General features: G+C 42.2%; 1 protein-coding gene across 4 annotated transcripts in view; it reads left to right on the forward strand.

Annotated features, from left to right (window-relative positions):
- Fhod3 (formin homology 2 domain containing 3) overlaps window positions 1-25973 on the forward strand; it is a 431422-nt gene that overhangs the window by 179077 nt on the left and 226372 nt on the right. For all 4 annotated transcript variants that reach the window (XM_042675149.1, XM_042675146.1, XM_042675147.1 and 1 more), the window contains exons 4-5: window positions 4727-4794; window positions 11869-11974. In XM_042675149.1, the coding sequence (XP_042531083.1) occupies window positions 4727-4794; window positions 11869-11974 (174 nt within the window). The remainder of the gene's footprint in view (window positions 1-4726; window positions 4795-11868; window positions 11975-25973) is intronic.

Genomic DNA, 25973 nt, shown 5'->3' on the forward strand with positions numbered 1-25973 from the left:
GCTCTCTACACAGACCTTCCCCATGTCTCTCCATGGATCTGGGTCACTTCCCCCTTGTGTAGCTGCCCAGGTTCTGGTCATATCCAAGCCATTTTCCTCCCTGACCACATGGTTTTTTATGTGTGGCTAGATACTTGATCTTTTCTCTTCCCAGGGTTCCCCTCCTACATGTACTTCTCACTGGTTGATTTTGTTTCAGGGTCACCTCATCTGACTCTCCACTTCCCAACCTCAGGATCTTGGGCTTTGCCACAACTTCCTGTGGGGCCCCTTGAGTGTTGCCATCACTCTCTCGCTTGACATTGAAATAATTTAGTGGCATGTCTGTCTCCTCCACTAGGCTATAAGCTTGTTTGATGGCTGAGATTCTCCTCATGTACCTTTGTAACCTGGTGCTCAGCAGACAATAAAGGTTGAACTTAAGGATCATGTTACTAATAAGTATTTGAGGTGTGACTGTAATCCAAGGGAATTTGGGTTGAAATAAGGTCTTCTTAGGGCAGCTTTTGGTCAGATTATTCCTGTTTAGCCTCTTTATCCTCGGGCTGATGAGCTCTGCTTATCAGCTGATTGGAAGGTTCATGGAGCCACTACTCAGGGTCATCACTGTAGGTATATACAGAGGAGAGGGCTTAGACTTCTCAGCCCTGTGTGGTTGTGGACTTTTCTCTTTGGATTTGCATGATGGCAGAAGTGTCACAGTTAGGATCACAATGAAACTTTTAGTAACTGGGGGGATTTACCTTTTATTGCACATAAAGAGCAGAAGGCAATTCCTTCTCCATTTGCCATTTTCAATTACTTGTTACTCAATTTTCAGATGTGAGGCAGCAATCATGTTACTCTCCTCCTTAGTTTCTTCAGTAAAATAAAGAGGTTGCATAGATCAGAGATTGGTACTCTGCAGCCCAGAGAGTTCCCTATAGGAAATTCCTAAACATCTATGCTATCAGAATTTTCATTAACATTTTATAGTCTTTCACAACTCACATATAATTAGAAAAACTTCAGGAAACAGTATAAAATTATTTCCAAAGTCATAACACACAGCTTTTTTTCTTTAATGAAAAACAAATTTTCTACTATACTATATTTTTTCTTCCTTTGGAATATCAATCAGTGTGAGCCTGGTGTTGTGGCTCATGCCTTTAATCTTAGCTGCTTAGGAGGTGGTGAATTGGAAGACCATAGTGAGACCCTATCTCAACAACAACAACAACAACAACAAAGGCTAGGTTTGGTGGTGTGCATCTGTCATCCTAGGCATGTAGGAGATGCAAATAGCATCACTGTGATCCATGTTGATCCTAGCAAAAATGCAAAACTGTATGCAGAAAAATAACTACAGTAAAAAGGGATGGGGCAGAACTTAAATGGTATAGTTCCTACCTAGCAAAGTGGAGGCAATGTGTTCAAACTTAATACCACAGGAAATTAAAAGAAAATAAACAAATAAAACATTAGCATGTAATCATGACACTGGCTGCAAATTGAAATGGGCTTATTTGCTAGGCGCCCATGGATTACATGGCCCCTTGGAATCCATGAGAATGATACCCAGAATGGGATTGGATTGATCCGCTGCTGGTAGGATCACAGGCTGAGTGTCTTTTCCTTCCTTCCTTCCTTCCTTCCTTCCTTCCTTCCTTCCTTCCTTCCTTGCTTGCTTGCTTGCTTGTCTCACCCTTGCTCTACACTTGGCTTTCTGCCAGCTGCCTTTGGTCTCATTTCATAGAGTCCACTTTCACCATCTTGCTCTGTCCAGTCTCTTAAGGCCATTTGTAACCTCACATGGCTCAATGTCTGGTGGATGAGGAGCTCATTTCTACCCTGAAAAATCATGATGCTTTTATTCTCTGGATGTGTGGAAAACAGAATTTTTGATATAGGTATGGTCATCTTGTCCATGAGTATGTCTGCTCTCAAAGGGAGGTGAGAAACAGCAAAGTCAGTATCTCACTGTGCAGAGAGACTCCTAGGTCTCCATCCAACTTCTCTCACAGAGCTTGACACTAGGTGAAAGGAAGGCTTGCTGGAATTAGTGCGCGTAAAGGCAGTATTTTTTATGAATCCACAGTGCGGTGTACTAGAGTCATCTTTCTCTGTTTTACATTCTCTCACTGATGTAAATTGGTTCTATTTTTCCCATTGAAATGAATGCTATGATCTTTCTATCTCCATAGATTGATGCTATCTTCTTTGTACTCTTAGCTGAGCAGGAGGTCCAGGACTCCTTTGGTTGTGCTTTTCAGCACTAATGTTTATGGGCCACACAGGGTTATCCAACACAATGCAGGGGCACTGTCCTTTAAGTGGACTTTAATATTTGCCCTCTGTTAGAGTGTAGTCCAGTGATTGAATCTATGGAAGGGACATAGCTTCCTCCTTTGTAAAACATAGTTCACTTTAAAAGGCAAGAAACGTGGAGGGCAGGATGAGGGGCAGTTACAGACCTAACTAACAGAGTTCCCATTATACCTGTTAGGCCCCACTAAAGGTAGATGCTGCTTGCCCTTTACTCAAAGGCTAATACCACAGAAGTGATTGCACCCAGCACACCTGATTTGGAAGGGTGTATGTGGGTACATTCATACAGTCATCCCTTCCTTCATGAAATGGGCTGTACCTGAGCTGAGAATAGGGACTATATAATCCATGCCCCTTGCAGTTACTAGAAGGGGGGATTGCCTCTCTCTGAGAGCTCTGTAACTTTGATGCTTATGAGCTGCTTAACATACTTAGGACTGTTCTAGACTCAGCCTGGTCCTAGCTCTACACTTGTATTTTGAATCTTCCTGTTGGACTTTCTTCACACTCACGCAGAAGGGACCACCTGCCATTTTGGGTTGCTTGGCAGCCTTTTCTCCCACATGCCTCTATGATTGTTTGAGGACAGCTTAAAGTATAAGAATAATTACTTCTATTAGAGGAAGCCAGGTCATTTAAATACCCAAGAGCTCTCCAGCTAAGCCAGAGGTGGCAGGACCTCCTTATGCTCTGTGCTGGTTGGGGCTATGCCACCTTTATTGGCATATCTCCAAAACTGAGGTGACTAAGAGGAGGAAGGAGAAGCTTTGGGAGCTCATGAGGGAAGGTAGAGGCTTACATATAGATGGAGCCTCTTACTGTCTTCTTGCTGGCATAGGGTGGGCTCTAGAGGGGTTTCAGGCTTCTTTTCCTGATTCATATGAGGAGTCTCCTGTCTTTTTCATTACCTGGTTTTCAGGCAGTGGCACACTTGGACTTCCCTTCCCTGGCACTCAGAGGCTCGTAGTACATCTGCACCGTGAGTGTGGTAGTGGAGAGTCAGGGGAACAGTTGGAGACTTTGTCACCCTTTCTCATAAGTCTATCCTACAAGTAAATGTGTATAGCCTTATCAGCACTACCTATCATTCAACTCAACCTAGTAGATGTGGATTAGTTTACTCAATAATGGCAGGGCACATGCTCTCTTCAACTGTATACCAAGTAGTCATCAAGATAAGCCATCTTCAGATTAGGAAGTTAGCCTTAATAAATGCAGAAAAACTGATATCTTCAAATATATGCTCTGTGTATATATTTAACTAGAAATTATTAACAGAAAGATATCTAGAAAATTTCAAATATTCACCAGTTAGGCAATATATCTCTAATAAGACATGGGTCAAAAGAAAAATCTCAAGATTGTTATTCCTGAATGAATTTAATGAAATATCCAACATTAGTTAATTTAGAATGAAAACACACACCAAAATTTGCAGGAAATAGCTAAAGCAGTGCTTAGACATTTAAAGCATTTGATATTTAGTTTTAAGCGCACAAAATAAAATTGTTTCAAATCAGTTAATTAAATTTCTGTCTTAAGAAACTAGAGCCAGGTGCTGATGGTTTACATATGTAATACTACCAACTTCTCTGTGTTTGGGGGCGTGGGGGCTAAGGCATTGGGAGGATTGAAGTTTGAAGTCAGCCTGGGCATACCCAATGTCTTTTTTTGATGACTGGTCCTGTGTGGACTTGATCTCCTCCCCTGATAAGTCTGGCCTCATTAGTGCATGTGAAATGTGGCCCACTGAACAGTGAGATAATAGAAGTCTGTGCAAAGCTTGATCTAGGGAACTCTGAGAGACTGGCATCCCCTCTTGCCTTGCTCTGGGCCAGGATTATTCTTATATATGCATGTACTCAGGCTCAGACAAAGGTAAGACTGGCTTCCTTCCCGGAGGACCACTGCATAACCTGGGGAAGTCCACTAGGCCGTACATCCACTATCTATGCTGCCCTTGGGTGTCTTGTGCTGCCTGGGCAATGGGGGTCCTAGGAGTGTTTGAGGTGACCAGCAGACCCAGGAAAAGGAGGGAAACAGAGACTTCTGAGCCAAAAGCATGAGGTTGCCAGGGCTGTAAGCCAGGAAGGAGACATTCTGTTTATCTGAATTGATTTTCTTGGTGTAGTTGGCCATACTGGGAGACAGTATATAGATAGAGATGTGGAGAGAAGGGGACTAGCAAGTAGGTGAGAATCTGAGCAAGACCTTCTCTACAACTCTCATGTCCCCTCTCCCTGCCCACCTGTTACACAACAGACATAGTTCTTGCTACTGTTTGAAGGGAGGGCTGTGTCCTAATAGAATAGAGGTATATTAGTCACCTAGGTTGTATGAGTTCTGTTCTCTTCATATCCTCTTGTGTTTGTACCATTGGTTAAGTCAGTTCAACTAATTGTTTTGTTCTTTATTTCAGAAAAACTCTACAACTCCAGTGGACGAGATTTAAGAAGGGCCCTTTTCTCCTTAAAGCAGATATTTCAGGTAAAAAGTAAAAAAGTAAAAGTACTCTTACGTTGTATTTTTGCTTTGCTATTGAAGTATACCTGCTGGGAGCAGCTTATCTGGTATTTATTACATACAGGAAAGTCTCTTTAGATTCAATTATGAATTAAGTCAGAATCTCTGAAGAGAATATTTTAGACATAAAATAAAGATAACTGATGATAGTTATAGTTGAAGTCCTTCCTTATGTTTCCCAGTATCAATCAACCTTCTATCCAGGCCACCATCTGGTTGTTGAATTTGATGTTCACCAACAGTAGGAGATAATATTTTGTGTTAACTTCATACGTATGTTATTATGCTCTGTGCATCTGACTACAGCTTACTTAATGGAGGGTTGAACGGGTGCAGGCCTGACTGACCAGAGCTCTGGTTGAGTATTACATTGTTGTGCATTTAGCACTAAGTATTTTGTGCATTCTGCTATTGTATATGTGTCCCCTCATCTGCACATGCAAGTCTTCCTCTCTGGTTCCATGTATCCTTCCCTCTTGAGCCTTTTTCTCATCCCTACCCTGAGAAAGTCACAAGCCTGTTGGAGTGATGTGCCAACAGATGTGCAAGCAGAGATTGGACAGATGTGTAGACAGGTCCCAAGACAATCAAAGACAAGAGGGCAGGATGAGCACTGAGTTTGTGAAGGTGACCTTTGCACAGAGCATGTCCATCTAGATCCGCTTTTTCTGTCTCTTGTGAGTTTGCACTTGAGGGTACTGGCCATTTCTCTTCAGTTCCTGATTTACCTGTATTAAGTGATTGGGTGGATTAGGTGCAAGAAGTAATTGGCAAAAATACAGACCAAGAAATTCATCTTACCTCTCCATTCTGTGCTGTTTTTCCTTCAGTTAATTCCATCATGCCACCCAGGACAGGATCCCCTTTCTTGTGGACATATCTGGAGACAAGTCTTCTTGTCCATCTTCCCACAGTCCCTGCCTAGCTCCATCCTGGCACACATCTCAGAAAGGTCCTTGTGTAGAGGCCAGCGTTGGTTCAGGCTCATCCTTTTCTCACCTGGAAAATGTTACTGCCTGCCTCTGGGGCCTCCCCCACCCAGTGCATCCACAAGGAGCTGAGGTGGTTCCTCTCTTGTTGGGTCTATGTTGCCTTCTGGATCACATCGGAATTTCTCAGTTTAACATTGAGAGCTTTGATGTGGCCTCTGGCTCTCTCTCCTTCTGGCTACATTCCAAGTTGTTCCTGCAGCTGTACACCATGAGAAGGCCATGATCTTTGTCTTTCACACCTTTGCCCCTAGGCCCATAATAACACAAGATACTTTCCTGATCCATCCCTTCTCTCATGCCTCTGTTTTGCCTCCTGCTGGTGATGCTCTCTCCAAATGGTCGCTCTTCCCTAGTCAGCATCTCTTTAAAGTACCCTGTGCTTACTCCTAGTGCAGAACTTAAGTATCCCATCCAGGCCCTTTTTTGAGGCCAGTAGTTTGCTAGTTCCATGATTTTATCACCAGGTCTTGGGTGCCTTGCACAGTGTCTGGTACCATTTAACAAATGAATGGATAGACTGCATTGAATGGTCTTATGGAAGATGTCTGTGACTTTAGGCTTTCCTGCCTCTACGTTAGGGAATGTTATGTACTTAATTGTATCAAAATTCTACTTCCCTTGTATCCCTCTGTGCCTTCACATTACTCATAATAACCAGACAAAACTTTTTTCCTGCCATTGAGCCACACTCTTGCTAAGTGCTCAGAGAGGCACATTCATCCTGCTGCTCATACTATATCATCCAGCACTCAACCTGCCTCTGGTCTCCATTACTAGTCTTTGACTATTTCCCTGATTAGGTATGCAGTTAGTGGCAGAACCATACAGAGAAGAGCTATTTCAAGTAGTTTAAAAAACTGCAGTTTGGATATATTCAGTAGGATAAACTTTAAGAACAAAAAGAAACAGAGTGGATTAATATAGCATTATTAGTAGTAACAGTGTTGGCATTACAATTTTGATACTTGGGTTTGTGAGATTCTAATTCTGCCATTCTTAGAGTTCTTAAAAATAGGAGTATTAAGGTAAAACTCTGTTGTCTTGGACTCAATTGGGAGTATCAGAATATCCCCATAGTGTATGCTAAGCCAGCAAATAAAGCATATGTTTAAAAGTGTTTATTAACATTAGCAAATGTGTTTATGATTTATTTAGAAGCAAGAGTCAATTCATTAGCAAAAAGTATCACTAGTAGAGAGATATTGGCCTAGAACATCAAAAAGAATAACTGTCCCTAGAAGAAGTAGTTGATGCTGTCTTTAGTAGGATATTACATGCTTACAATCTTTAATTATACAAAGAGCAGGAAGCTACCAAATATTACTAAAATTATTTCTCAAAGCACTGAGCAACAATTGAAAGGTTTCCCACTGACTGTCTAGAAATAGGACAATAAACAATGATAAAGATGACAGTTGCAATGGATCCAAACACATCAAATACGTATGGGCTTATAATGATACTAAAAATTAACAATACATTGGTAGAATGACTATGAAATGGATACCAGTAACCTAGCTCATTCCAAGAAAATGTTAGTGAACTAGGTATTTTGAAAATGAGCAAAGTTTCAGAATCTCATATTCATCTTGTCTTTCCTTTATGGACTTTAGGATAATTAAGTAGTCAAGGGGAAGTGTCATTTGCAGAAATAGTCTAGCTAATGAGTACAGAGTAGTAGAAGGTCACCTTTTGTGTAACACCTTATAAACAAATGGGCCTCTGTATTGAGCATCAAGAGTTTCTAACATGATAGAAATGAGGTACAACCAGACATTGTATACCTCCTGAGGGGAATGCAAACTTCAGTGTGATCAAACCAACAAATCAACCCTGAATTTGACCATGCTGTTATATGAAACAACCAATTATAGATGATATAGGCAAATGATAATCTATGCCACAGAAGAATAACAGTAAAATCCAGACTGTGGGCCACTTTGAAGGTCCAGCGACCTGGTTTCTTCAACACACAGTTATTAAGAAAAAAAGAGAGAGAGAATCCATGAATTAAATGACATTTCAAAGATATGTGCTGGTGGCTCATGCCTGAAAACTTAGCTGCTAGGGAGGTTGAGATTAGGAGAATCAAGATTTGAATCCAGCCCAGGCAAAAAAAAAGTATGTGATACACCCTCTCAGTTATTAGCTAGGCCTGGAGGCACATGCCTATTATCCCAGCTATATCAAGAAAACCTAGAATAGGTCCAGGCACACAAATGGGAAAGAAGTGAGACCCTGTGTCACACGTAACCAGCACCAAACAAGGCTGGAGGCACTAATCTAGCAAGTGCTCTGAATTTAAACTCTGTTACTGCCAAAAGAAAAAAGTTTCAAAGTCATGTCAACAAATTGCCTTGTGTGTACAAAGCTGTATTATAGATAAAAGTTGGAAATTTGGTCAATGTTGGACATTTGATAGTGACTTTAAAAAGTATGAAATCACTGTCAGTACCAATTTAAAAAGTTCCAAGTCAGGTGCTTGTACATCACACCAGTAGTCCTAGCTACTGAGGATATGAGGATCACAGTTTGAAGCCATCCCAAAGAAGAAAAGTCTGAGACATTTTTTCTTTGTTTTTGGTTGGTTGTGGGGCCTGAATTCTGGGCCTGGGCACTGTTCCTCAGCTCTTCAGCTCAAGGCTAGTGCACAACCACTTGAGCCACAGCACCACTTCCAGCTTTTTCTGTTTATGTGGTGCTGAGGAATGGAACCCAGGGCCTCATGCATGCTAGGCAAGAACTCTACCACTAAGCTACCTTCCCAGCCCAGTCTATGAGACATTTATCTACAACTAATTAGCAAAACATAAGACATGGAGCTGTGGCTCAAGTGGTAGAGTGCTCAAGGGCAATGTCCAGGTCCTAGGTTTAAGACCTAGTATAAAAAATAGTTTCTATAGTTTGGAGATACATATTGGAACAATATGGATTAGTTGATGTGACTGGGATTTGCTTCAGATTGACGGATGCAGTGGAACAGGCATAATTGGTATAGGAGCTATAGTTCCTTAAGCTATTTTGTTATCTTTCATATCTGATTAAGGTTTTTTTATTGAAAAGTTAAGAAAACAAATATGTTCATAGTTGTTACATTTATTTTCAATCTTCCACCTTTGGGTGTGTTCCATGAGGTTTCAGGACTGTAATTTCTACTGTTGATTCACTAAACAAATAATTTTTTTTTTTTGGTTGGGCATGGGGCTTGAACTCTGGGCTTGGGCACTGTCCCTGAACTCTTTAGCTCAAGGCAAGTGCTCTACCACTTGAGCCACAGCCCACTTCTGGCTTTCTGGTGATTAATTGGAGATAAGAGTCTCACAGACTTTCCTACCCAGGCTGGCTTTGAACCATGATCCTCAGATCTCAGCCTCCTGAGTAGCTAGGATTACAGGTGTGAGCCACTGGCATCTAGCTAAACAAGTACTTTTGAATAGCCTGATTGGCACTGTGTAGGCAAGGGTGAAGGTGCTGGCTCCCCAGAAGTTATAGACTGGAAGACCACAAAACATTAGGTAGCAAGGCACTGGAGATGGTTGGCATCACATAGGCAGCAAACTGTTTAAGACTTACATGGTTCCTTCTGTATCCATGGGTCCACCTTTCTCTATTCTCTCTGGTGTTTTCTACTTGGGGAGGTTCTTTTAGGAACTAAACTTTAAAGGCTTAATTAACAGAGTCATTGGCCATCTGGATCAAGTTGAATATTCCCTAATAGACATTTTAAAAAGAATCACGGGCTGATAGGCAATATTATTTTTTTAATAAAGTGATAATCACTTATCACTTAGTGCTAACATTTTTGTTTTATTCAAGCTTGAAACGAATGTTATAAAAATTGTTAATGCTTATGTATTTTAGGATCTGTATTTAAAACCAGGCAAGGACCTTGCCAATAGGGAAAAATTTTTTTCCCCTCTCTATTTCTTATCCATGAGCTAAGTACCTTATTGACATATGTGCATGCATTTTAGTTATGGTTCTGAATTCTTTATAAACACTGTCTCGCCTGTCCTGTGTTTTTTTTTTCTGATTGAGTGCCTTTGCCAACAGTCAGTTTGCTGGTAAATGAATATTAGTGATTAGCTTGAGCAGTTTCTTGAGTGCTTGTTCTCACTTTTTCAACGTGAAGTCATGTGTGAATCTAGTTTTAGTTAAAGTAATAAACATTTGTTACATGCTTGGAAAAAAACCTTCTGACTAGACATGAGCTCATCTAAAAGTCCACTTTTCACATATGCTGGTGGAAAAGGATATGGTGGAGAGAGAATTACTTTTTTATTTCCTTTATACACATATGAGTGTAAAGTAATTTTCCAAAAACTCACGATATTGTCCCATTTTCTCTTTCTTCCACAGCCGTGATTATCTCGAAGGCTGAGTTAACACAGCTGTCTTTCATTATTTTCGGGGCATAGGCATCTCTCCCCCTTCTCCTCGCCAGCTCTGACCCTGGAGTGCTGTGTTTCTTCCCAGGGACCCTTTGCTGCGTCTACCCACATTTTAGCTCAAGACCCCAATCCATATAATTGAAAAATGCCATCACAGAAAGAAAGGGTCTGATTTCATGTAGAGACAGGAGAATTATGCCAGTTCATGTATTTTTTTTTAAAAGAGATGAACCATGGTTGCTGACTACTACTGTAATAACCTTTCATTATTCCATTAAGATTTCTACTCTTCACATCATTGCGATTTCTTATTTTTGCCCATTATAACTGAAGATGGATGTTCCAGTCTTTTCTTAGAGGTTCTTGAGACAAGGTACTGTCCAACCCAGGAAATCTCCACATCTCTGTAGAGGAAGTGGTAGAAAAATCTGTCTTCTAAAGCTCTTCAAAATTGATGGGGTCTGTGGGCTGGCCAGACATCATAGTTCAGTGGTCTTGGCTGTGTGTGTGTGTGTGTGTGTGTGTGTGTGTGTGTGTGTGTGTGTGTGTGTGTGTGTGTGTGTGTGTGTGTGTGTGTGTGTGTGTGTGTGTGTGTGTAGTTTTGTATACTCTATCTTTAAAGATAAAATCTAGTACCAGATCTGAGGTTCTTGACTGAGAGCTGCCCCTTAGAACTTCTAAGGAATGTAATAGCAGAACCTGAACCCCACTCCAGGAATTCTGATTAAATCCATCTGCGTAGGGTCCTGCTCCCTAGACTTTCTAAAGCTTCCCCCAGACAATCCTCCTGTGAAGGTGCTGGGGTGAGAACCATCTGTATGAACCTCCATATCACCCAGAGACCTTGTTTCTCAGCCTTCTGAGTCAAGCTCCAGTCTAGGTCAAGAGTGAAGCTAGGCAATTTGTATGTCTAACAAGTTCCCAGGTGAGGCATCTGCTACCTCTCTGTGGGTTGGTTGGCCAGTTTAGGAAGTTCTCTTTGAGAACCATTAGATTGGATGATCACTGAGTTTCGTTCCCTATGTCCTGCCTTCTGCTGAGACTGAGGTGGCCTTTCTGCAGGAGAGTCTCACTCCTCCAGGTGGGTAGCTGGGCCTTTGGCATGATTCAGCTTGTGCCCTGCAAGAAGGACAGTGCAGGAGGTGAGAGAAACTGCCTTTTTAGCTTCTCAAAGAATATTTACAAGCCCCTTGTAACTGCCATCCCCAGAACTGTCTGCTGGTAACTGAAAAGGGCTTTGAGTCCTTCTCTGGATGATCTGAGCTATAATTGAATGTTTCCTGTGGTTAAAAACCCAGCAAAGTTCCATGTGGCCCAGTCTCTTGGGACCTATGGAGGGCCTGGAGTCTGGTAACTTCTGAAGAATGAAAAACAAAACACTTTAAGTATTTCTGACAGGCAAGGGATTCGTTTTCTTTATCTTTATTAGATTGCCCAGAAGGCAATAATTGGTCCTTGACAAACAGCAACGTAAAGACTAGCTGCAAAATTCCTCCTCTGGCAAGAGTTAAGATGCTTCATTTGAATAGAGCAGAAAATCCTTAGGGGCCATTCTGGCTTCAAAGGCTCCAATATAGTTTGAACAGTGATGTCTGGATGGAAGATGGATGGAAACTGTATTTGAAGTCATTTTTCTTTTCTTTCTTTCTTGCCAGGATGACAAGGATTTGGTGCATGAATTTGTGGTGGCTGAAGGCTTGACATGTTTGATCAAGGTGGGAGCTGAGGCTGATCAGAATTATCAGAACTACATTCTAAGAGGTAAGCCACACTAGACATGCAGCTGCCAGGCCTTTTCTGTGGAACTTACACACTGTGAGCCTTGTAAGGTACCTGGAGTCAAGGAAAAGATACATGGTGGTGAAAGACAGCATCTTCATGAGATTTATGGATTTCTAGTAATTACCTAGTGACAGCTAGTTTTACTCACTTTGACCTGGAGTCTCTTTTAGGCTAGTAAAAGATACAACTAACAGATTCTTACAGTCTTACCTGAAGAGGCAGGAATGCCTTAATTGGGCTCAGGTAGCATGTGCTACCTGAGAAGCCAATTGATTTCTTGGAGGAAAATATTTTCCCCACTTGGAATTATTACCTGGGACTTTCATCGAAGTGTTCATCTCTCATCTTCTCCTGTGTCTGAATAGGTCTGGGAACTTGCATGGAAAAGAATGATTCTCAATGTCATTGATTCTCTTTGCCATTCTTGTGAAAGCATTTTCAAGCATGGATTCCTGCTGTAGTTCAGATAGCCAATGGGTTTTCATAGTAGTAGTGGTGTTTGTGCACTTGTGTTAATTTGATCCTGCCACAACAACAAAAAAACAACGTCTCCTACACAGCTCTACACAAAAACTGGATAAGAACTGCAGGAATGATTGCTGCTATGAATAGTTTTGATCTACAGAAGGAGAGAATTCATGTAGCTCAATATTTCTGTTTTTCTAGTTGAAAAAGTTGGAAAAGTTGAGCCTTTTGCTTAATGAAGTTACTTTTTTTGAGTGTGGCAAGCAGAGGCTCTGTCCAGGCCCTGGAGCCTGTCAACATGGGTCAGGATTTGCCTCTCAGTTTCTGTGTTATTACCCTACGTACTGCATGTTGGTGTTCATATAAAACACCACAACTCCCTCCTTTTTATTTCCTTGGATGAAGGGAAATGTAAGAGATATGTGATTTAATCAGAGGTCCCTGGTTAGAGCTGAATGAGTCAAAGAGGGAAGGCATTTCATCTGTCTTGTTTTGAGATGGTTCCTTATGTTCTGGGTGGTTATCCAGCACATCCTAACGGACTCTTCTGCACTCTTGGAAAGCCATACAAGAGAAGACATAAAAAAGAAAACATAGGTCTCATGTCATACAATTTTCAGGTCAGTGTTGTTTTCATTAGTTTTGGTAAAATGCCATGTGTGTGAGGGTAGGTCTGCTCCTTGGCCTCTCATTGAGCTTGGTGGTGTATGCATGGCTATGTTTGTGAGGTGGGGCAGTAGCCTCTTTGGGTTATTTTCTAGTTTTCCTCCAGCTTCTCACAGATCCTCATGGGTTGTCAGGAAGGATGCCTGACTGACAAGGTTTATGAGTTGTGTCCTGCATACTATGTAAGCATTTACAGGGAAGCCATACTTTGGTATGTAGACAAATGTAGCACAGCCTTTGTCTTGCAGTTATATCCAGAGATGGCTCTTTCTGTATCCAAAGTGACAGGTTAGGCCTGGATTCCCATTCTCCCATTTCCATTTGTAATGGTCTAACTCCTTAAAGAGGGGAAACGCCTAGAAAGAGGGAGGAAAACTTCCATTGGTTTATTTTTCTCATTCATCATATGAACATTCATAAGTTGAACTTCATGACAGGAAATATACCTAAAGTTGTCTCATTATGAATAGTCCAAACTGACATTATGTTTCTGATCATGCTTAAACTATGTATCATTTCAAATTTGCCAAAAAGTCATCCCTGACACAGAGAAAAAAATCTATAGAGGTAATATTATAACCATCCATAGGCTTCATTATTACTTGGAACTTCATCTTGGAGCATTGATGTTCATTTTAATAGAGTAAGCATCTGTCTTCATCTATTTCAGTCTAGGGCATAGCTCTTTCAGCTATGGTCAGCTCCCATTTATCAGAAAGGCAAGAATTTTCTCAATACCCCACCTTCCAGATTTCACATGGATTAGAGGTAGATTGCATAACCACCTATAGCAAGAGAGGTGAGCAAAGTTAATGGAAGAGGCAGCCAAGAAGAAAGTTAGCTTTGGGCCTGAGAGTGATCAGACCTAGCCATGTAATGGTTAGGACAAGAAAATATTGTGTAACTGAAAAACCCTCCCTAATGAGCAAGTGAGTGTCTGTCAATGGCCTTCACATTGCTCATCAAATTATTGTCCAGCTTCATGACGTTCAGTGGCTTATATCACCTCTCAAATGGTAGACAGGTATGAACTGTGCTCCCCAGCAACAGAAGGTGTGTTGATGATAGGGAGTACACTCTGCCTTAGTGATTGTTAAATCTGTAGCTTTTGTGTTGCTCTGATACATGCTGTCAGAACAGAATGTTGGTGGATCAGAGCACTGGCAACCACCTGCTGCTTCTCTATCCACACAGAAAATGTCAGAGCAAGGTAAGAAGACCTGGACTGCAGGCAGCTCTTCCTAAGAAATCAGGAGGTTCTATGTTTCACTGCTATCACCAGGGCCGGGACTTCCTGTTTTGCTTTCCAATAATGTGTCCATTTACTGGTAACCAGAGTCTTTCTATGTGATCCCTGGAAAATGAACAAGTCTTCACACCACTGCAAGGCATTCTGCTCTTCCACAGAGGGAGGTGTCTTTGTGTGCCTGCTCCCAGTCTGCTGAATCTCAGAAGAGTTGCAGTAACCAGGGCACTCTGCCCATTCATCAGCTTACTTTGATCTAACTGACTGAAGCCTGTGCCAGGAAAAGTACCTTCTGGGGCACATAAATGACAGATTTCTTAGGGTGTGACTTTTTTGTTTTTATATAAGAAAACTATCACTTCCAAGTGCACATGTTGAGTCATTTCTCTGTGACTCTGACAAACTTCTCATGAAGGTTTTTTCTGAAGTAGCAATCAGCTGCCAGCAGCCAGCAGACATTTGTAATGAAGAGCAAGCTAGAATTGCCTCCCTTTGCCCAACCATGTTTTAAATCTATTACCTTGAGTGAGTAGTTGGGGAGGCAAATGCACAGAAAGAGAGAGAGAGAGAGAGAGAGAGAGAGAGAGAGAGAGAGAGAGAGAGAGAGAGAGAGAGAGAGAGAAGAGAGAGAGAGAGAGAGAGAGAGAGAGAGAGAGAGAGAGAGAAAGAGAGAGAGAGAGAGAGAGAGAGAGAGAGACGACAATAGTGCAGAGCTTGATTGTTCGAGTCCTCTGGAGAAGTTTGCCCTCCACAGACAACCTCAGGAGTTCTACTTGGGGTGATCATGCATTGGTCCCACAGCCCAAAGGCAGTAGCACACTAAGAAGCCAGCACCTGCCCACATCTGCTCTTAGAACCCTTTCAATTTTTCCTCATTTTTATCTTTAGCCCTCTGTCAGCTCTCATTTTTATTCTATGAAGGGTTAGGAATCCATCGCTTTCTGTTGAGCATGTATCTGTTGAGAGGTAAAGATAGATTTGAACTACAGAGCAGCCAAGTGTTCCCCACAAATGTGAGCAGGCTGCTGGGAAGAGCTCTTAACTGCACAGCACGGAGAAATAATGCTTATCTGACTTATTATTCTTGGATGCATATAGCTAATGATCTGAAGTTTTTCAGAGGACCCAGTATTTAATGTAAATCTACTGTGGAATTTTTTACCTCATGATTATTCTCGTAGAAGGAGGACCTAGTATATTCCTGGGAATGTGAACTTTCCTCAAACATTACCAAGTCCTAGCTACTGGCCATGGGCCCCATCAGTCCCTGGGGTTGACGTGATGAAACCAAGACCCAAACCTGCCCTGAAGCAGATGCCTGGCACCTTTTATGTGTTGTCTCACATGTGTCTTGTCTGTTTAGGAACTGTACATGTATTGCATGCTTTGCGGGAGAGAAGAGAAGAACCAGCTGCCCTTCTTGGCTGTACCTTAAGAGACTCTGCCTCTTATAATGGGCTAGTTTCCCATGCAGAAATATGATTGGCCAGTTCACCCATAGCAAAATATCAAGTAATCCTAAACACCTCAGTTATTATCAGAGTTATTTTAAAAGCTAGATAAGATCCTAAAACTTACTTAGCTCAACCCTTTCATGCTACAAGCAAAATTCAGCTACTCTGTTTGCTTTCACGGTATCTTTTAAGGGTTGTCAACATTTAAAAATGGGGAGATCTGATATTTAAAAAATGAGTACACTCAGATGCTAGTGGCTCATGCCTGTAATCCTAGGTATCCAGAAGGTTGAAATTGGAGGATTAAGGGTTGAAGCCAGCACAGAAAGAGAAATCGGAGAGACTCTTATTTTCAATTAACCAGCAAAAGGTCATAAATGGAGATGTGGCTGGAGTGGTAGAGCACCAGCCTTGACTGAAAACTAAGGGTCAATATAGGGCACTGAATTCAAGCCCAGCACTGATGCGCATATGAATACACACACACACACACACACACACACACACACACACACACACACACACACACACACACACACACACACACACACACCTCTTAAGAGTATAAGCCTTTAAAAAATCATTAGCAGGGGCTGGGAAGGTGGCTCAGTGGTAGAGTGCTTGCCTCGCATGCATGAGGCCCTGGGTTCAATTCCTTAGCACCACATAAGTAGAAAAAGCCAGAGGTGGTGCTGTGGCTCAAGTGGTAGAGTGCTAGCCTTGAGCTAAAGAGCTAAGGGACAGAACCTAGGCCCAGAGTTCAAGCCCCACGACCAAAAAAAAAAATCAGAACCAGCATTAACCATATGGTACCACAGGAAAAACCCCTAAATGTCATGTCTTTTGGGGATTCCCTAATGGGAACCAGAGTTCATAGTCAAATGAGATTTGCTGGCACCAACACCAATAGACACAGACATATCTTAACAGAGGAAGAGGTTTGATGTGAGAGGAGGCTGGCACACAGTCCAGTGGTATTTAAGTCCATGTCTTCCAAGCCTGAACAATGGGGAAGTCTATATTGCACATGTCAGAGTGGAGTTGATGAGCACAGGGAGGTCAGTGTACCAAAGAGTAAGGGGAACCAAACTGGCCCTAAAAAAGAGCAGAGGCTGGTTGCTGAGCTAAGTTAGATCCTCCCTGCATGCTGGTCAGATTCCTCTCCTGCTGGTCTCCTCCCTCCTGCTACAGGGCTCTCTGCTCTTGGTATAGATTTCAGGGATTAGCTTTGGTATTAAGGATGCAGCAGCCCATGTATCCTGGTGGTGTCATAACTCCCAGTGCCCCTGGGGTTGCTTGACAGCCCTCCCCTCCCCCCACGCTGAGTCAGCAGTGGGACTAGTCCTGATAGGGCATCATGACAGCTGTCACAGATTGGTAGCTCATATGATCAAATTGGTCCTGCAGGTGTTTCTGCATCTATTCTAGTATGCTTAACATTCAAAAAATATTGCAAACATTTAAACATTAGATTTGATGTGGAAAATACGGATTTCTAGCTGTTCTTGAAAATCTGAGTGCTTATAGCATTACTAGACCCTCATGGTTGCATGGCCATATTGATTTGGAGTTGGAAGAGGCTGCTCCCTTTACTTGGATTACAGACTCTACTATTCCCAATGTTTTACCTGTGGGGGCTGGGGCTGTTACACACACACACACACACACACACACACACACACACACACTTTTTTTCCAGTCTTGGGGCTTAAACTCAGGGTCTGGGCACTGTCCCTGAGCTTTTTTGCTCAAGGCTAGCAATCTACCACTTGAGCCACAGCTCCATTTCTGGCTTTTCTGGTCATTAATTGGAGATGAGTCTCATGGACTTTACTGTCCAAGCTAGCTTTGAACCATGATCTTCAGACCTTAGCCTCCTAGCTAGGATTACAGACATGAGCCACCAGTGCCTAGTGTTCCTCTTACTTTTTATTGTCTCTTTCCTTCACAAGCATTTTAATTTGAAGTCTCTGATTAATGATATTATAATTTCTGCAGTGAGAATTGTGGTCATCTAGAGTAAAAGAACCACCTTATTATCATTGGATATAATTTATGCTGCCATTGCTTTTGTAAATTTGATTTTCAAGTACAACATGCCGGGTTTTTAACCTCCTTTCTCCAGCAAATTTCAAAATATCTAAAGCTTGTCACTTGATTGAGCTTTTTATCCACCAAGTTATCTTCTCATGGTGGCTTTGGACTGTTATTCTTCAGATCTCGGCCTCTTGAGTAGCTAGGATTACAGTTGTATGTCACTGTGGCCCAGCTTAGATGCATCTTAAAGATCATCTTGCATTTTGTATAGAACTACATAAGTAAAAAAAAACTACATTAAACAACCCTTGATATGCTATGTCATCAGGTCTCTGAATGCTTCAACTGAAATAATTATTCCTATCTGTCACAGCCAAAGCAATCTCTCCAGTTTAGTCTCTACCAGAAGTCTCCACCTATTTCCTTTTTTATTTATTTTTTATTGTCAAGGTGATATACAAAGGGATTACAGTTACATAAGTAAGATAATAAGTAAATTTCTGATCAAATTTGTTACTCCTCCCTCGCTCATTTTTTCCTGCTTTCCCTCCCCCCAGTCCTTCCCAGTTGTGCAGAGCATTTCCAACATGTTGTCTTGTGAGTATCCCTGTTGCATTGCTTCCCCTCTTGTCCTTTGTCTCACATTTTGTTGTTCCCCTTCCCTTCCCTAATTCAGATAAAAATATATACAATACCAGGGTACCAGAATAAAATACAGTGATGACAGGATAAACCATAGAACGAATAACATACAAAAGAAACAAGAAATCACATGGTATATTAGAAACAGCAACAACAAAGCAAAACCTTTTGCGTCCTTGTCTTGGAGTTCATTTCACTTAGCACCATCTTATATGGTCATATGTACGTAGCTATTGTCTATTCTGCTCATCTGCTAAGATTTATACACCACATTTTCCTGATCCATTCATCTATTGAGTGACATCAAAGGCCATACTAAAGCTACCAGCACAACTGTGTTTATCACAGCATTATTCACCATCGCTAAGATATGGAACCAACCCAGATGTCCCTTAGTAGATGATTGGACTAAGAAAATATGATATATATGTATACACCTACTTTCTTTTATCTGCAATGAGAAGGAAGAAAGAAAAGCAGTTGTGTGGCCATTCGTATATAGAGTGTAGAATTTTCCACAACCCAGTCTTGCTGCTATACGTTCATCAGGAATCTTTCCTCTTTATAAATACCAGCAATGTCTCTACCCCCGGCCTTCTTTCAAACTCAGTCAACTTTTCCAGAGGAACTGCTGGCACTGTGTGCCTTGGAGAACAGTTTTCATTTTCTTGGCTGAGGCTTTATCTTACATGTGGTCTTCTTTGGGAGAGCTTTGACTTACAAGTCTAGCCTTATTATAGAATGGAATGATTGAAGAAACATTTATGCTATTTTCTTGGCTAGGATTTGCTGAAAGAAAGCAGTTGGTAGGTTCATAGGTTCCTGCATGTTGGAGTTTGTTGAATCAAGGTAGACTGGATCATCCTGCTAGATCACCACTGTTGAAACCATGTCTTCCCCTGCCTGTGTTACTCTCTGGTGCCTCCAGCCTCTGGGCTAGTCATGTCTGTGTATCTCCATCCCCAGTATGCCATGTCTCAATCTGAGCCCAATATTATCACAGCCAGCTAGTTGCCTGGTAGCTCAGTCCATCATCTCAGCACAGAGTGCATCATGCCTCACCTTGAAGCCCTCCATCTTGAGGAGGAGATCCTATGCCCTTTCTCCCTCTAAAATGAGACACCATCAAATTCAGCCTTCTCAATACTTTGTTTCATTTTCAAGTCCTCTGGTCTCTTTCTAGTTATGCATTATAACTTTTGACCAGTTGTGAGTTTTGACTTCAGACCAGTATTTGTTCCTTTTTTATTTATTGTGAGAATACCGTACAGAGGAGTTACAATTACATGGGCAAGATAACAAGTACATTTCTTATCAAGCATTATTTGTTTCTTTAAACATCTTCTCCCAGATCTCCCTTTGGCTCATTTTGCCCCTTGTGGCATGGACTGACCTTTTGCATTGCTGTCTGCCTGCTCTCCTCAGGCCTTGGCATGGGTCCTCCAGTGCCTTCTCTCATCCTCACAACAAAATCCTGGCCCCTTCTCTGGAGTAAGAGCTCACCTGGATCCTGTCTGATCATCCGTCCAGGTCACTGTAGACCACCATCTGTCAGGTCGGGAAGGGTTCTGTTCTCTTCTGTAGCTTGTGAACTTCTTGATCATCCCCCTCTACCAACTCATACATTATCCTTTGTATTCTGCTCAGTCTCCATGGTGGGACTCAGATATTAGAATCTTCAGTAGACCTTGGTTGGCTCCTAGTATTTTGTTCTGGTCTTATCAAATTACCTCCCTAGTAATAAATTCTCACGTGTTACACACAGATCCTGAGCTAACTTCTTACACCACATTTGGCTACTTAAACATTTCAATCCTTGTTCTGTGATGCTGTGGATGCCAGGCCCAGTGCTGAAGTTCAGGAAAAAGAATGATTGAGGGAATAGATGAATGATAGAATGTCTTCAGGAAAGGGAAGACTCTTAAAGAAGCTTCAGATTTGTACTGCTAAATTGAAGGATACAGAATTTGCTAATCAGAACCTTCAACAGATCTTGTCTCTGAAATACTCCAGCCCAATTTGATTTTTGTTATGCAGCAAACCAAGTGCCAAATGAGTGAATTTTCTATTTGATGATTTTGCTAGTTCAGTACACTGTGTTAAATGACATGATTTTTGTACATAAAACACATACAAATATAGATAACCTGTTTTATATGAGTTGTTTGCCTGCTTCTGAAACAGATGGAATATTAATTTCTTAGTGGTAGAACAGGATTGTACAAACAGCCTTTGTAGCCCTAGCACCTGCTGAGAGTCTCATAGACATCCAACAGCTAGTTAACTAAACATTGACTGAATGACTGAGAAGAGAATAAGTAAGAGCTGTGTATACAGCTTGGTGCTGGTTTTGTTCAGTGACTCAGATCTAAATCCATCTCCCACTTAAACCTTTGTGGGCTTACTGAGTGATTGTGGGTAAGTACAAACTTTGCACCAAGAACCATGAATGCACGAGTAAAAGGCATGGAGTGGGGAAGCATTAGATATATGATAAAGAGTCATATGCGGTTTGGTGGGTTTTCATTTTATTTGACTTCCAGTATCCTTATTATCTCTATATCCCTTGATTTTCTTTACCCTACCCTCACCTATCCCCAGATCCTTAAAGCTGAACTTTCCAAATTACCCATACATTGGGTTGGCTCTACTCCCATCTGGTGCCAGGTCATGGGGAGAGTGGAATTCCATGCCTTCTCAGCTGCAGAGTTATGTCTGCCATTGCTGGGGCCTGTTGGCTACCCTGGAATGATGTGTTCTACTCTTCCTTCCCAGGAAATCCCCTCCTTGGAGCTAGGCTTGAGCCTACAAAGGTTTAAGCAGGAGATAGGTTTAGATGTACGTTTAGATGTTTAAGTAAGGGGTTCTTTTTGGAGAAAGGGGCAAAATAGTTGTTTTTAAAGATGGGTAGGAGCAGTGAGTAGATGTTCTAGGAGAGTGGTTTTTAACTTCAGACAAGCTCCCAGAACAGAGTTGGAAAATTAGTTTGCTTCTCTTGCCAACATAAACTGATCAGTGGTGCCTTGCTGGAGCAGTCTGTTGAGGATTCTGAAGCCACATCCAGCATCAGCAGGAAAGAGCGCCCCAGCTGATTAGAGATGTCTGTCAGCAGCTCTCGAGGTGGGGGGGAGGGCGGGCAGGAATATAGTATATGGTATTGGTTATTTTACAGCACATAAGGCATTTTCAAAACGTTAGTTGAGTTGATTTCAAACAGGTGTGTGGCAAGTAAAGTTTCTTTTTTCCCCCAGTGGTAGAACACACCACTTTGCACTGGAAATACTCAGAGCAGAGAATATGTCTCCTATTAGAACTGCTAGACTCAGGTCAGGGGCTGTGGGATGCCCTTTCAGTAGGTCCCTTCTACCTGTAAGATTCTATGATCCTAAGTCAATTATGAAAAGTAGAAGAGATGAAAGCAGAGATTCTTTTTACCTCTCCCTTTTCTTGAGCTGTCTCAAAAGCTGTAGACTCTCCAGATTACTACCAAGCATGTATTATACTGCCTTTGCCTTAAAGAAAGCTATCTGCTTATATAATTTCAAAGGACTAGAGGTCAGTATGGTCCCCCTCCCCTCCTGTCTCCCCTTCCCCCTTCCCCCTTCCCCCTTCCCCTTTCCCTGCCTCCCTGCCTCCCTGCCTCCCTGCCTCCCTCCCTTCCTCCCTCCCTCCCTTCCTCCCTCCCTCCCTTCCTCCCTCCCTTCCTCCCTCCCTCCCTTCCTCCTTCCCTCCCTCCCTCCCTCCCTTCCTTCCTTCCTTCCTTCCTTCCTTCCTTCCTTCCTTCCTTCCTTCCTTCCTTCCTTCCTTCCTTCCTTCCTTCCTTCCTTCCTTCCTTCCTATCTCTTTCTTCTTTCCTATCTCTCTTTCTTCTTTCCTATCTCTCTTTCTTTCTCTCTTTCCTGGGACTTGAACTCAATCTTCCCAAGCCCTAAGTTCAAGTGCTCAAGTCTATTCCTTGATCTAAAGTTCCATGTCTGGTTCTTTTTTGATAGTTAATTGGAGATAAGAGTCCTGCAGACTTTCCTGCCCAGGCTGGCTTCAAACTGCAATCCTCAGATCTCAGCCTCCTGAGTAGCTAGGATTTCGGGCATGAGCCACCAGCAGCCACATAGCATGGTTTCTATATAGGAATTTATATCTATGTGGTAGGGCCAGAAGCACAAGAAACATGATCTTCTCCAGAGCCTGAGGACCAGAAGCTATTGGCCCTTGAAACAAGGCAAGACTAGAGAGGTGGCTGGTTCCCATGAGGAAAGTGCCCACAGGCAGTTATTCTCACTTGGCTGCATTCCTGTCTGCCCTTGTATCTACCCATTCTCAACATGATCCAAGAATTTTTAGATTTCTCTTGCTGTCTTTCCCAAGCTTCTCATCTTAACTGGAAGGTTACAGAAACATTGACCTCTCCTAAATCCTAGGTTTCATTATGTTAAAAAAAAATCGACTGTGCCTTCCAATTTTTCTGTAGTTGGAGACCTTAATACAGATTGGCAGATTGGTTCTTTCATTCATTAGTGTCACTTGACTGTTTTAAATCAGTCTCAGTCTTTTTAGGGTTGAGTAATGGATTTGCACACTCACTCATGGCACTAAGTTCTAATGAAAATGAGCTTTGAATGTAATAGAGAAAGTGATGTAAGCACTGTGTGGTAGAGGTTCAAGATGGCCTAGGAGATTCCTCCCCTTTGCCCTGCTATGCACCCTTTAACCCTCTCCCCTCAAGTACTAGACTTGTGAATGTGATGGCTGAGTAAGTCATAAAAGTAATATGAGTAAGTCATATTACATGTCAAAAGTGAGAGGGCTTTGCAGGTGTAATTCAGGTACCAAAGCTGTTGATTAACTAAAAGGAGGATGATTATTTAAGATAGGATGGTCCTCAGCAGATGAATCTCCTTAAAAGATGATCCAGAAATCACATTATCTCATTGACCTTGAAGAAGTAAGTTACCATGAATTCTACAGCTGCAAGGAAATGAATTCTGCCAACAACCACAGGAGCTTGGAAGAGGACCCCCAAGCCTCAGATGGGACCACAGCCCTGCAACCTAGGGATGTGACCTCACTGCATCCTTTCAGAGACCCTAAGCAGAGGGACTGGTAAATGCTGTGCCTAGACCCCTGCCCCATGGAAACTGAGTTGATACATGAGTGTTGTTTTAAGCTGCCATGTTTGTGGCAATTTGTTATACAGAATTAGGAAAGGAATTCAATTACATGTAAATAATCATGATTCAAAGTCATCTGGGCCTGCTAAAATTGGTAGAAAATACTGTGCAACCTCAAAAGAAGCAGAGATCTTATGTGGGGGAAGAAGGGAAGGTTTCATGAGGGCAGCAATTTTCATTCTCTTCCTGGGCTTCATGCACAACCACATAACATTCATCTGAGGCTGCATTCCCCTCATTCCCTCTGCCTCTTCTTGCGCAATTCTCTCACGGAGATGAGGAGGGCCCTCTGCCACATGCAAATCATGGTGGCTTTTTGAGTCTCTAAACTGCTACTAACATCCATGACCATTCCATAAAGGACCCTTTGCCACAGACAAATGGTTCAAGGAGATCATTTAAAATCTACTGTACTGGTGTCATGTGAGGACACGGCAACCATGTGAAGATTGGACAGACTGAGATTTGGGGTATGCTTGCCTGTGGAGAGAGGCACAGGAGCTGGAACAAGGCTTGTCCTACAGCGTTGGTTTTGCCTCATCTTTCTCTCTCCTATTCACTCATCCAGCACACACCCCATGCTGACAGCTGCTATAGAGACAGGAGGGCTCTGGCGGAGGCCCTTTACCACAAGGAACTTGGCAATAGCTTAGGATAGGAGTCATTTAGTAAGGATGGATATACACAAGAACACTGGATTAAGTTAAGCTTGGGATGAAAATCCTGAAGTCATCCTTTTTTCCCCTCTTCTCAAATTTGCTTGTATCAGCATTATGCTTCCAAAGGTAGTCGATAAATTTAAAGTAGTCGGTCCTATATCATCCATTTTGAAGGCATAGGAAATGGCTTTTTAGGTGTTCTTTGCTTAGGCATTCAAGATGTTTGCTTTTATAATTCAGGTTTTCTTTTCTTGGGGGAGCAGGGGGAATCAGCTTACTGTATCAAGTTTCAGGGAATTTCATAAATCATGCAACATTGTACTTGGGTCAAATATTCATTCTCCTATAGGCAATAAACAGCCTAAAGATTCCTTGTCCTTACCAGGCTTGAAAATAAAGGAAATGTAGAGTTTTGAGGTTTAGTTCTAAATTCCATGTGGATCACAAGAATATATAATCAGTTGAAGTTTCAGTGTGAAAGGTGTTTGTGCCCGATGAATTTCTATATGTTGTACATGGCCAGTTTCCTTCTGACCCTCTGTTTTGACAGGCAGTTATTCCATGGATCTGCATGAGAATGTGTGGCTCAGCCAACAATGGCCCACTGCCCTTTCAGGACCTAGTAGGGAAGTCCTGGGTCATCAGTACTAAGGTGTTCCCTGCATCCACACTCTATGGAGCCATACTTGAAGCTAGTATCAATTTGTGAGCCAGATGGCTGCCATTACAGTTATTAAGCCAAAGAAGAGAGGCTTACATCGTCAAAAACTGCCTTTTTTCATATATATATATATATATATATATTTTGTAAAAATATTGTGCAGAGGGGTTACAGTTACATGAGTAGGGTAATGAGTACATTTAAAACTGCCTTTTTGAAGTGAGGTTTTCTAATGATTCACTAAGACATAATCCTGATTTCTCATAAAAGAACCTTAAAGGTTTCCTAAGTACCTTGTGAGTGTCCTCTGCAGCACAACCTGTCATCGAACCTAAGAAGCTTCTCCAACCAAGCAACTAGTTCTTCTTCCTGTCTTTGCAGCCTTGAGTTGGAAGCTGGCGCTGCATTGGGTGCAGGGCGCTGAAGGGAGCAATGGTTTTGTGCTATATCTTCCCCAGCTGGCTGATGGCTGGGGTGGTGGGCATAGAGGAGCTTCCAAGCCCACTGTTGCCCACCCCACCCACCATCCCTGGTTTCCTAGACATAGACAGTGTAGAGTATAAGGTGGCTCCTGTGAGTTCCCATTCTGAGTACAATTTGGCCATAGGATGTAGGCCAGCCATGGGGCATGTTTGTTAGCTGGGCATGTAGCAGTGAAAGGGAGAAGGTACTTATGCATGGTGTGTCAGGACAGCCTCCATGTCAGCTCTGTTTGGGTGTGCAGAAGGCTGAGCCACCCAGAAAGATCAGATCTGCCATGGTCGTGATCTCTTCGCACTGTACATGCTGAGCCTTCTGCTACCCTAGCTTACTGCAAGGTATCTTTCTGCCCCTCCTGTCACCCTTCCCATGATGACTTTCCTAGGTGCTCTCTGTGTGTGACCTTCCAGCACATAGAGGGAACATTACTACTTTCCCCTGACAAGGTGGTATCCTTCTTGAAGACCACATTCTCAGTCTTATTTGTATCCAGACCCTCT

This window comes from Dipodomys spectabilis, unplaced genomic scaffold (assembly GCF_019054845.1).
Source record: "Dipodomys spectabilis isolate Male_0828 unplaced genomic scaffold, ASM1905484v1 ptg000024l, whole genome shotgun sequence".
Lineage (NCBI taxonomy): Eukaryota > Metazoa > Chordata > Mammalia > Rodentia > Heteromyidae > Dipodomys > Dipodomys spectabilis.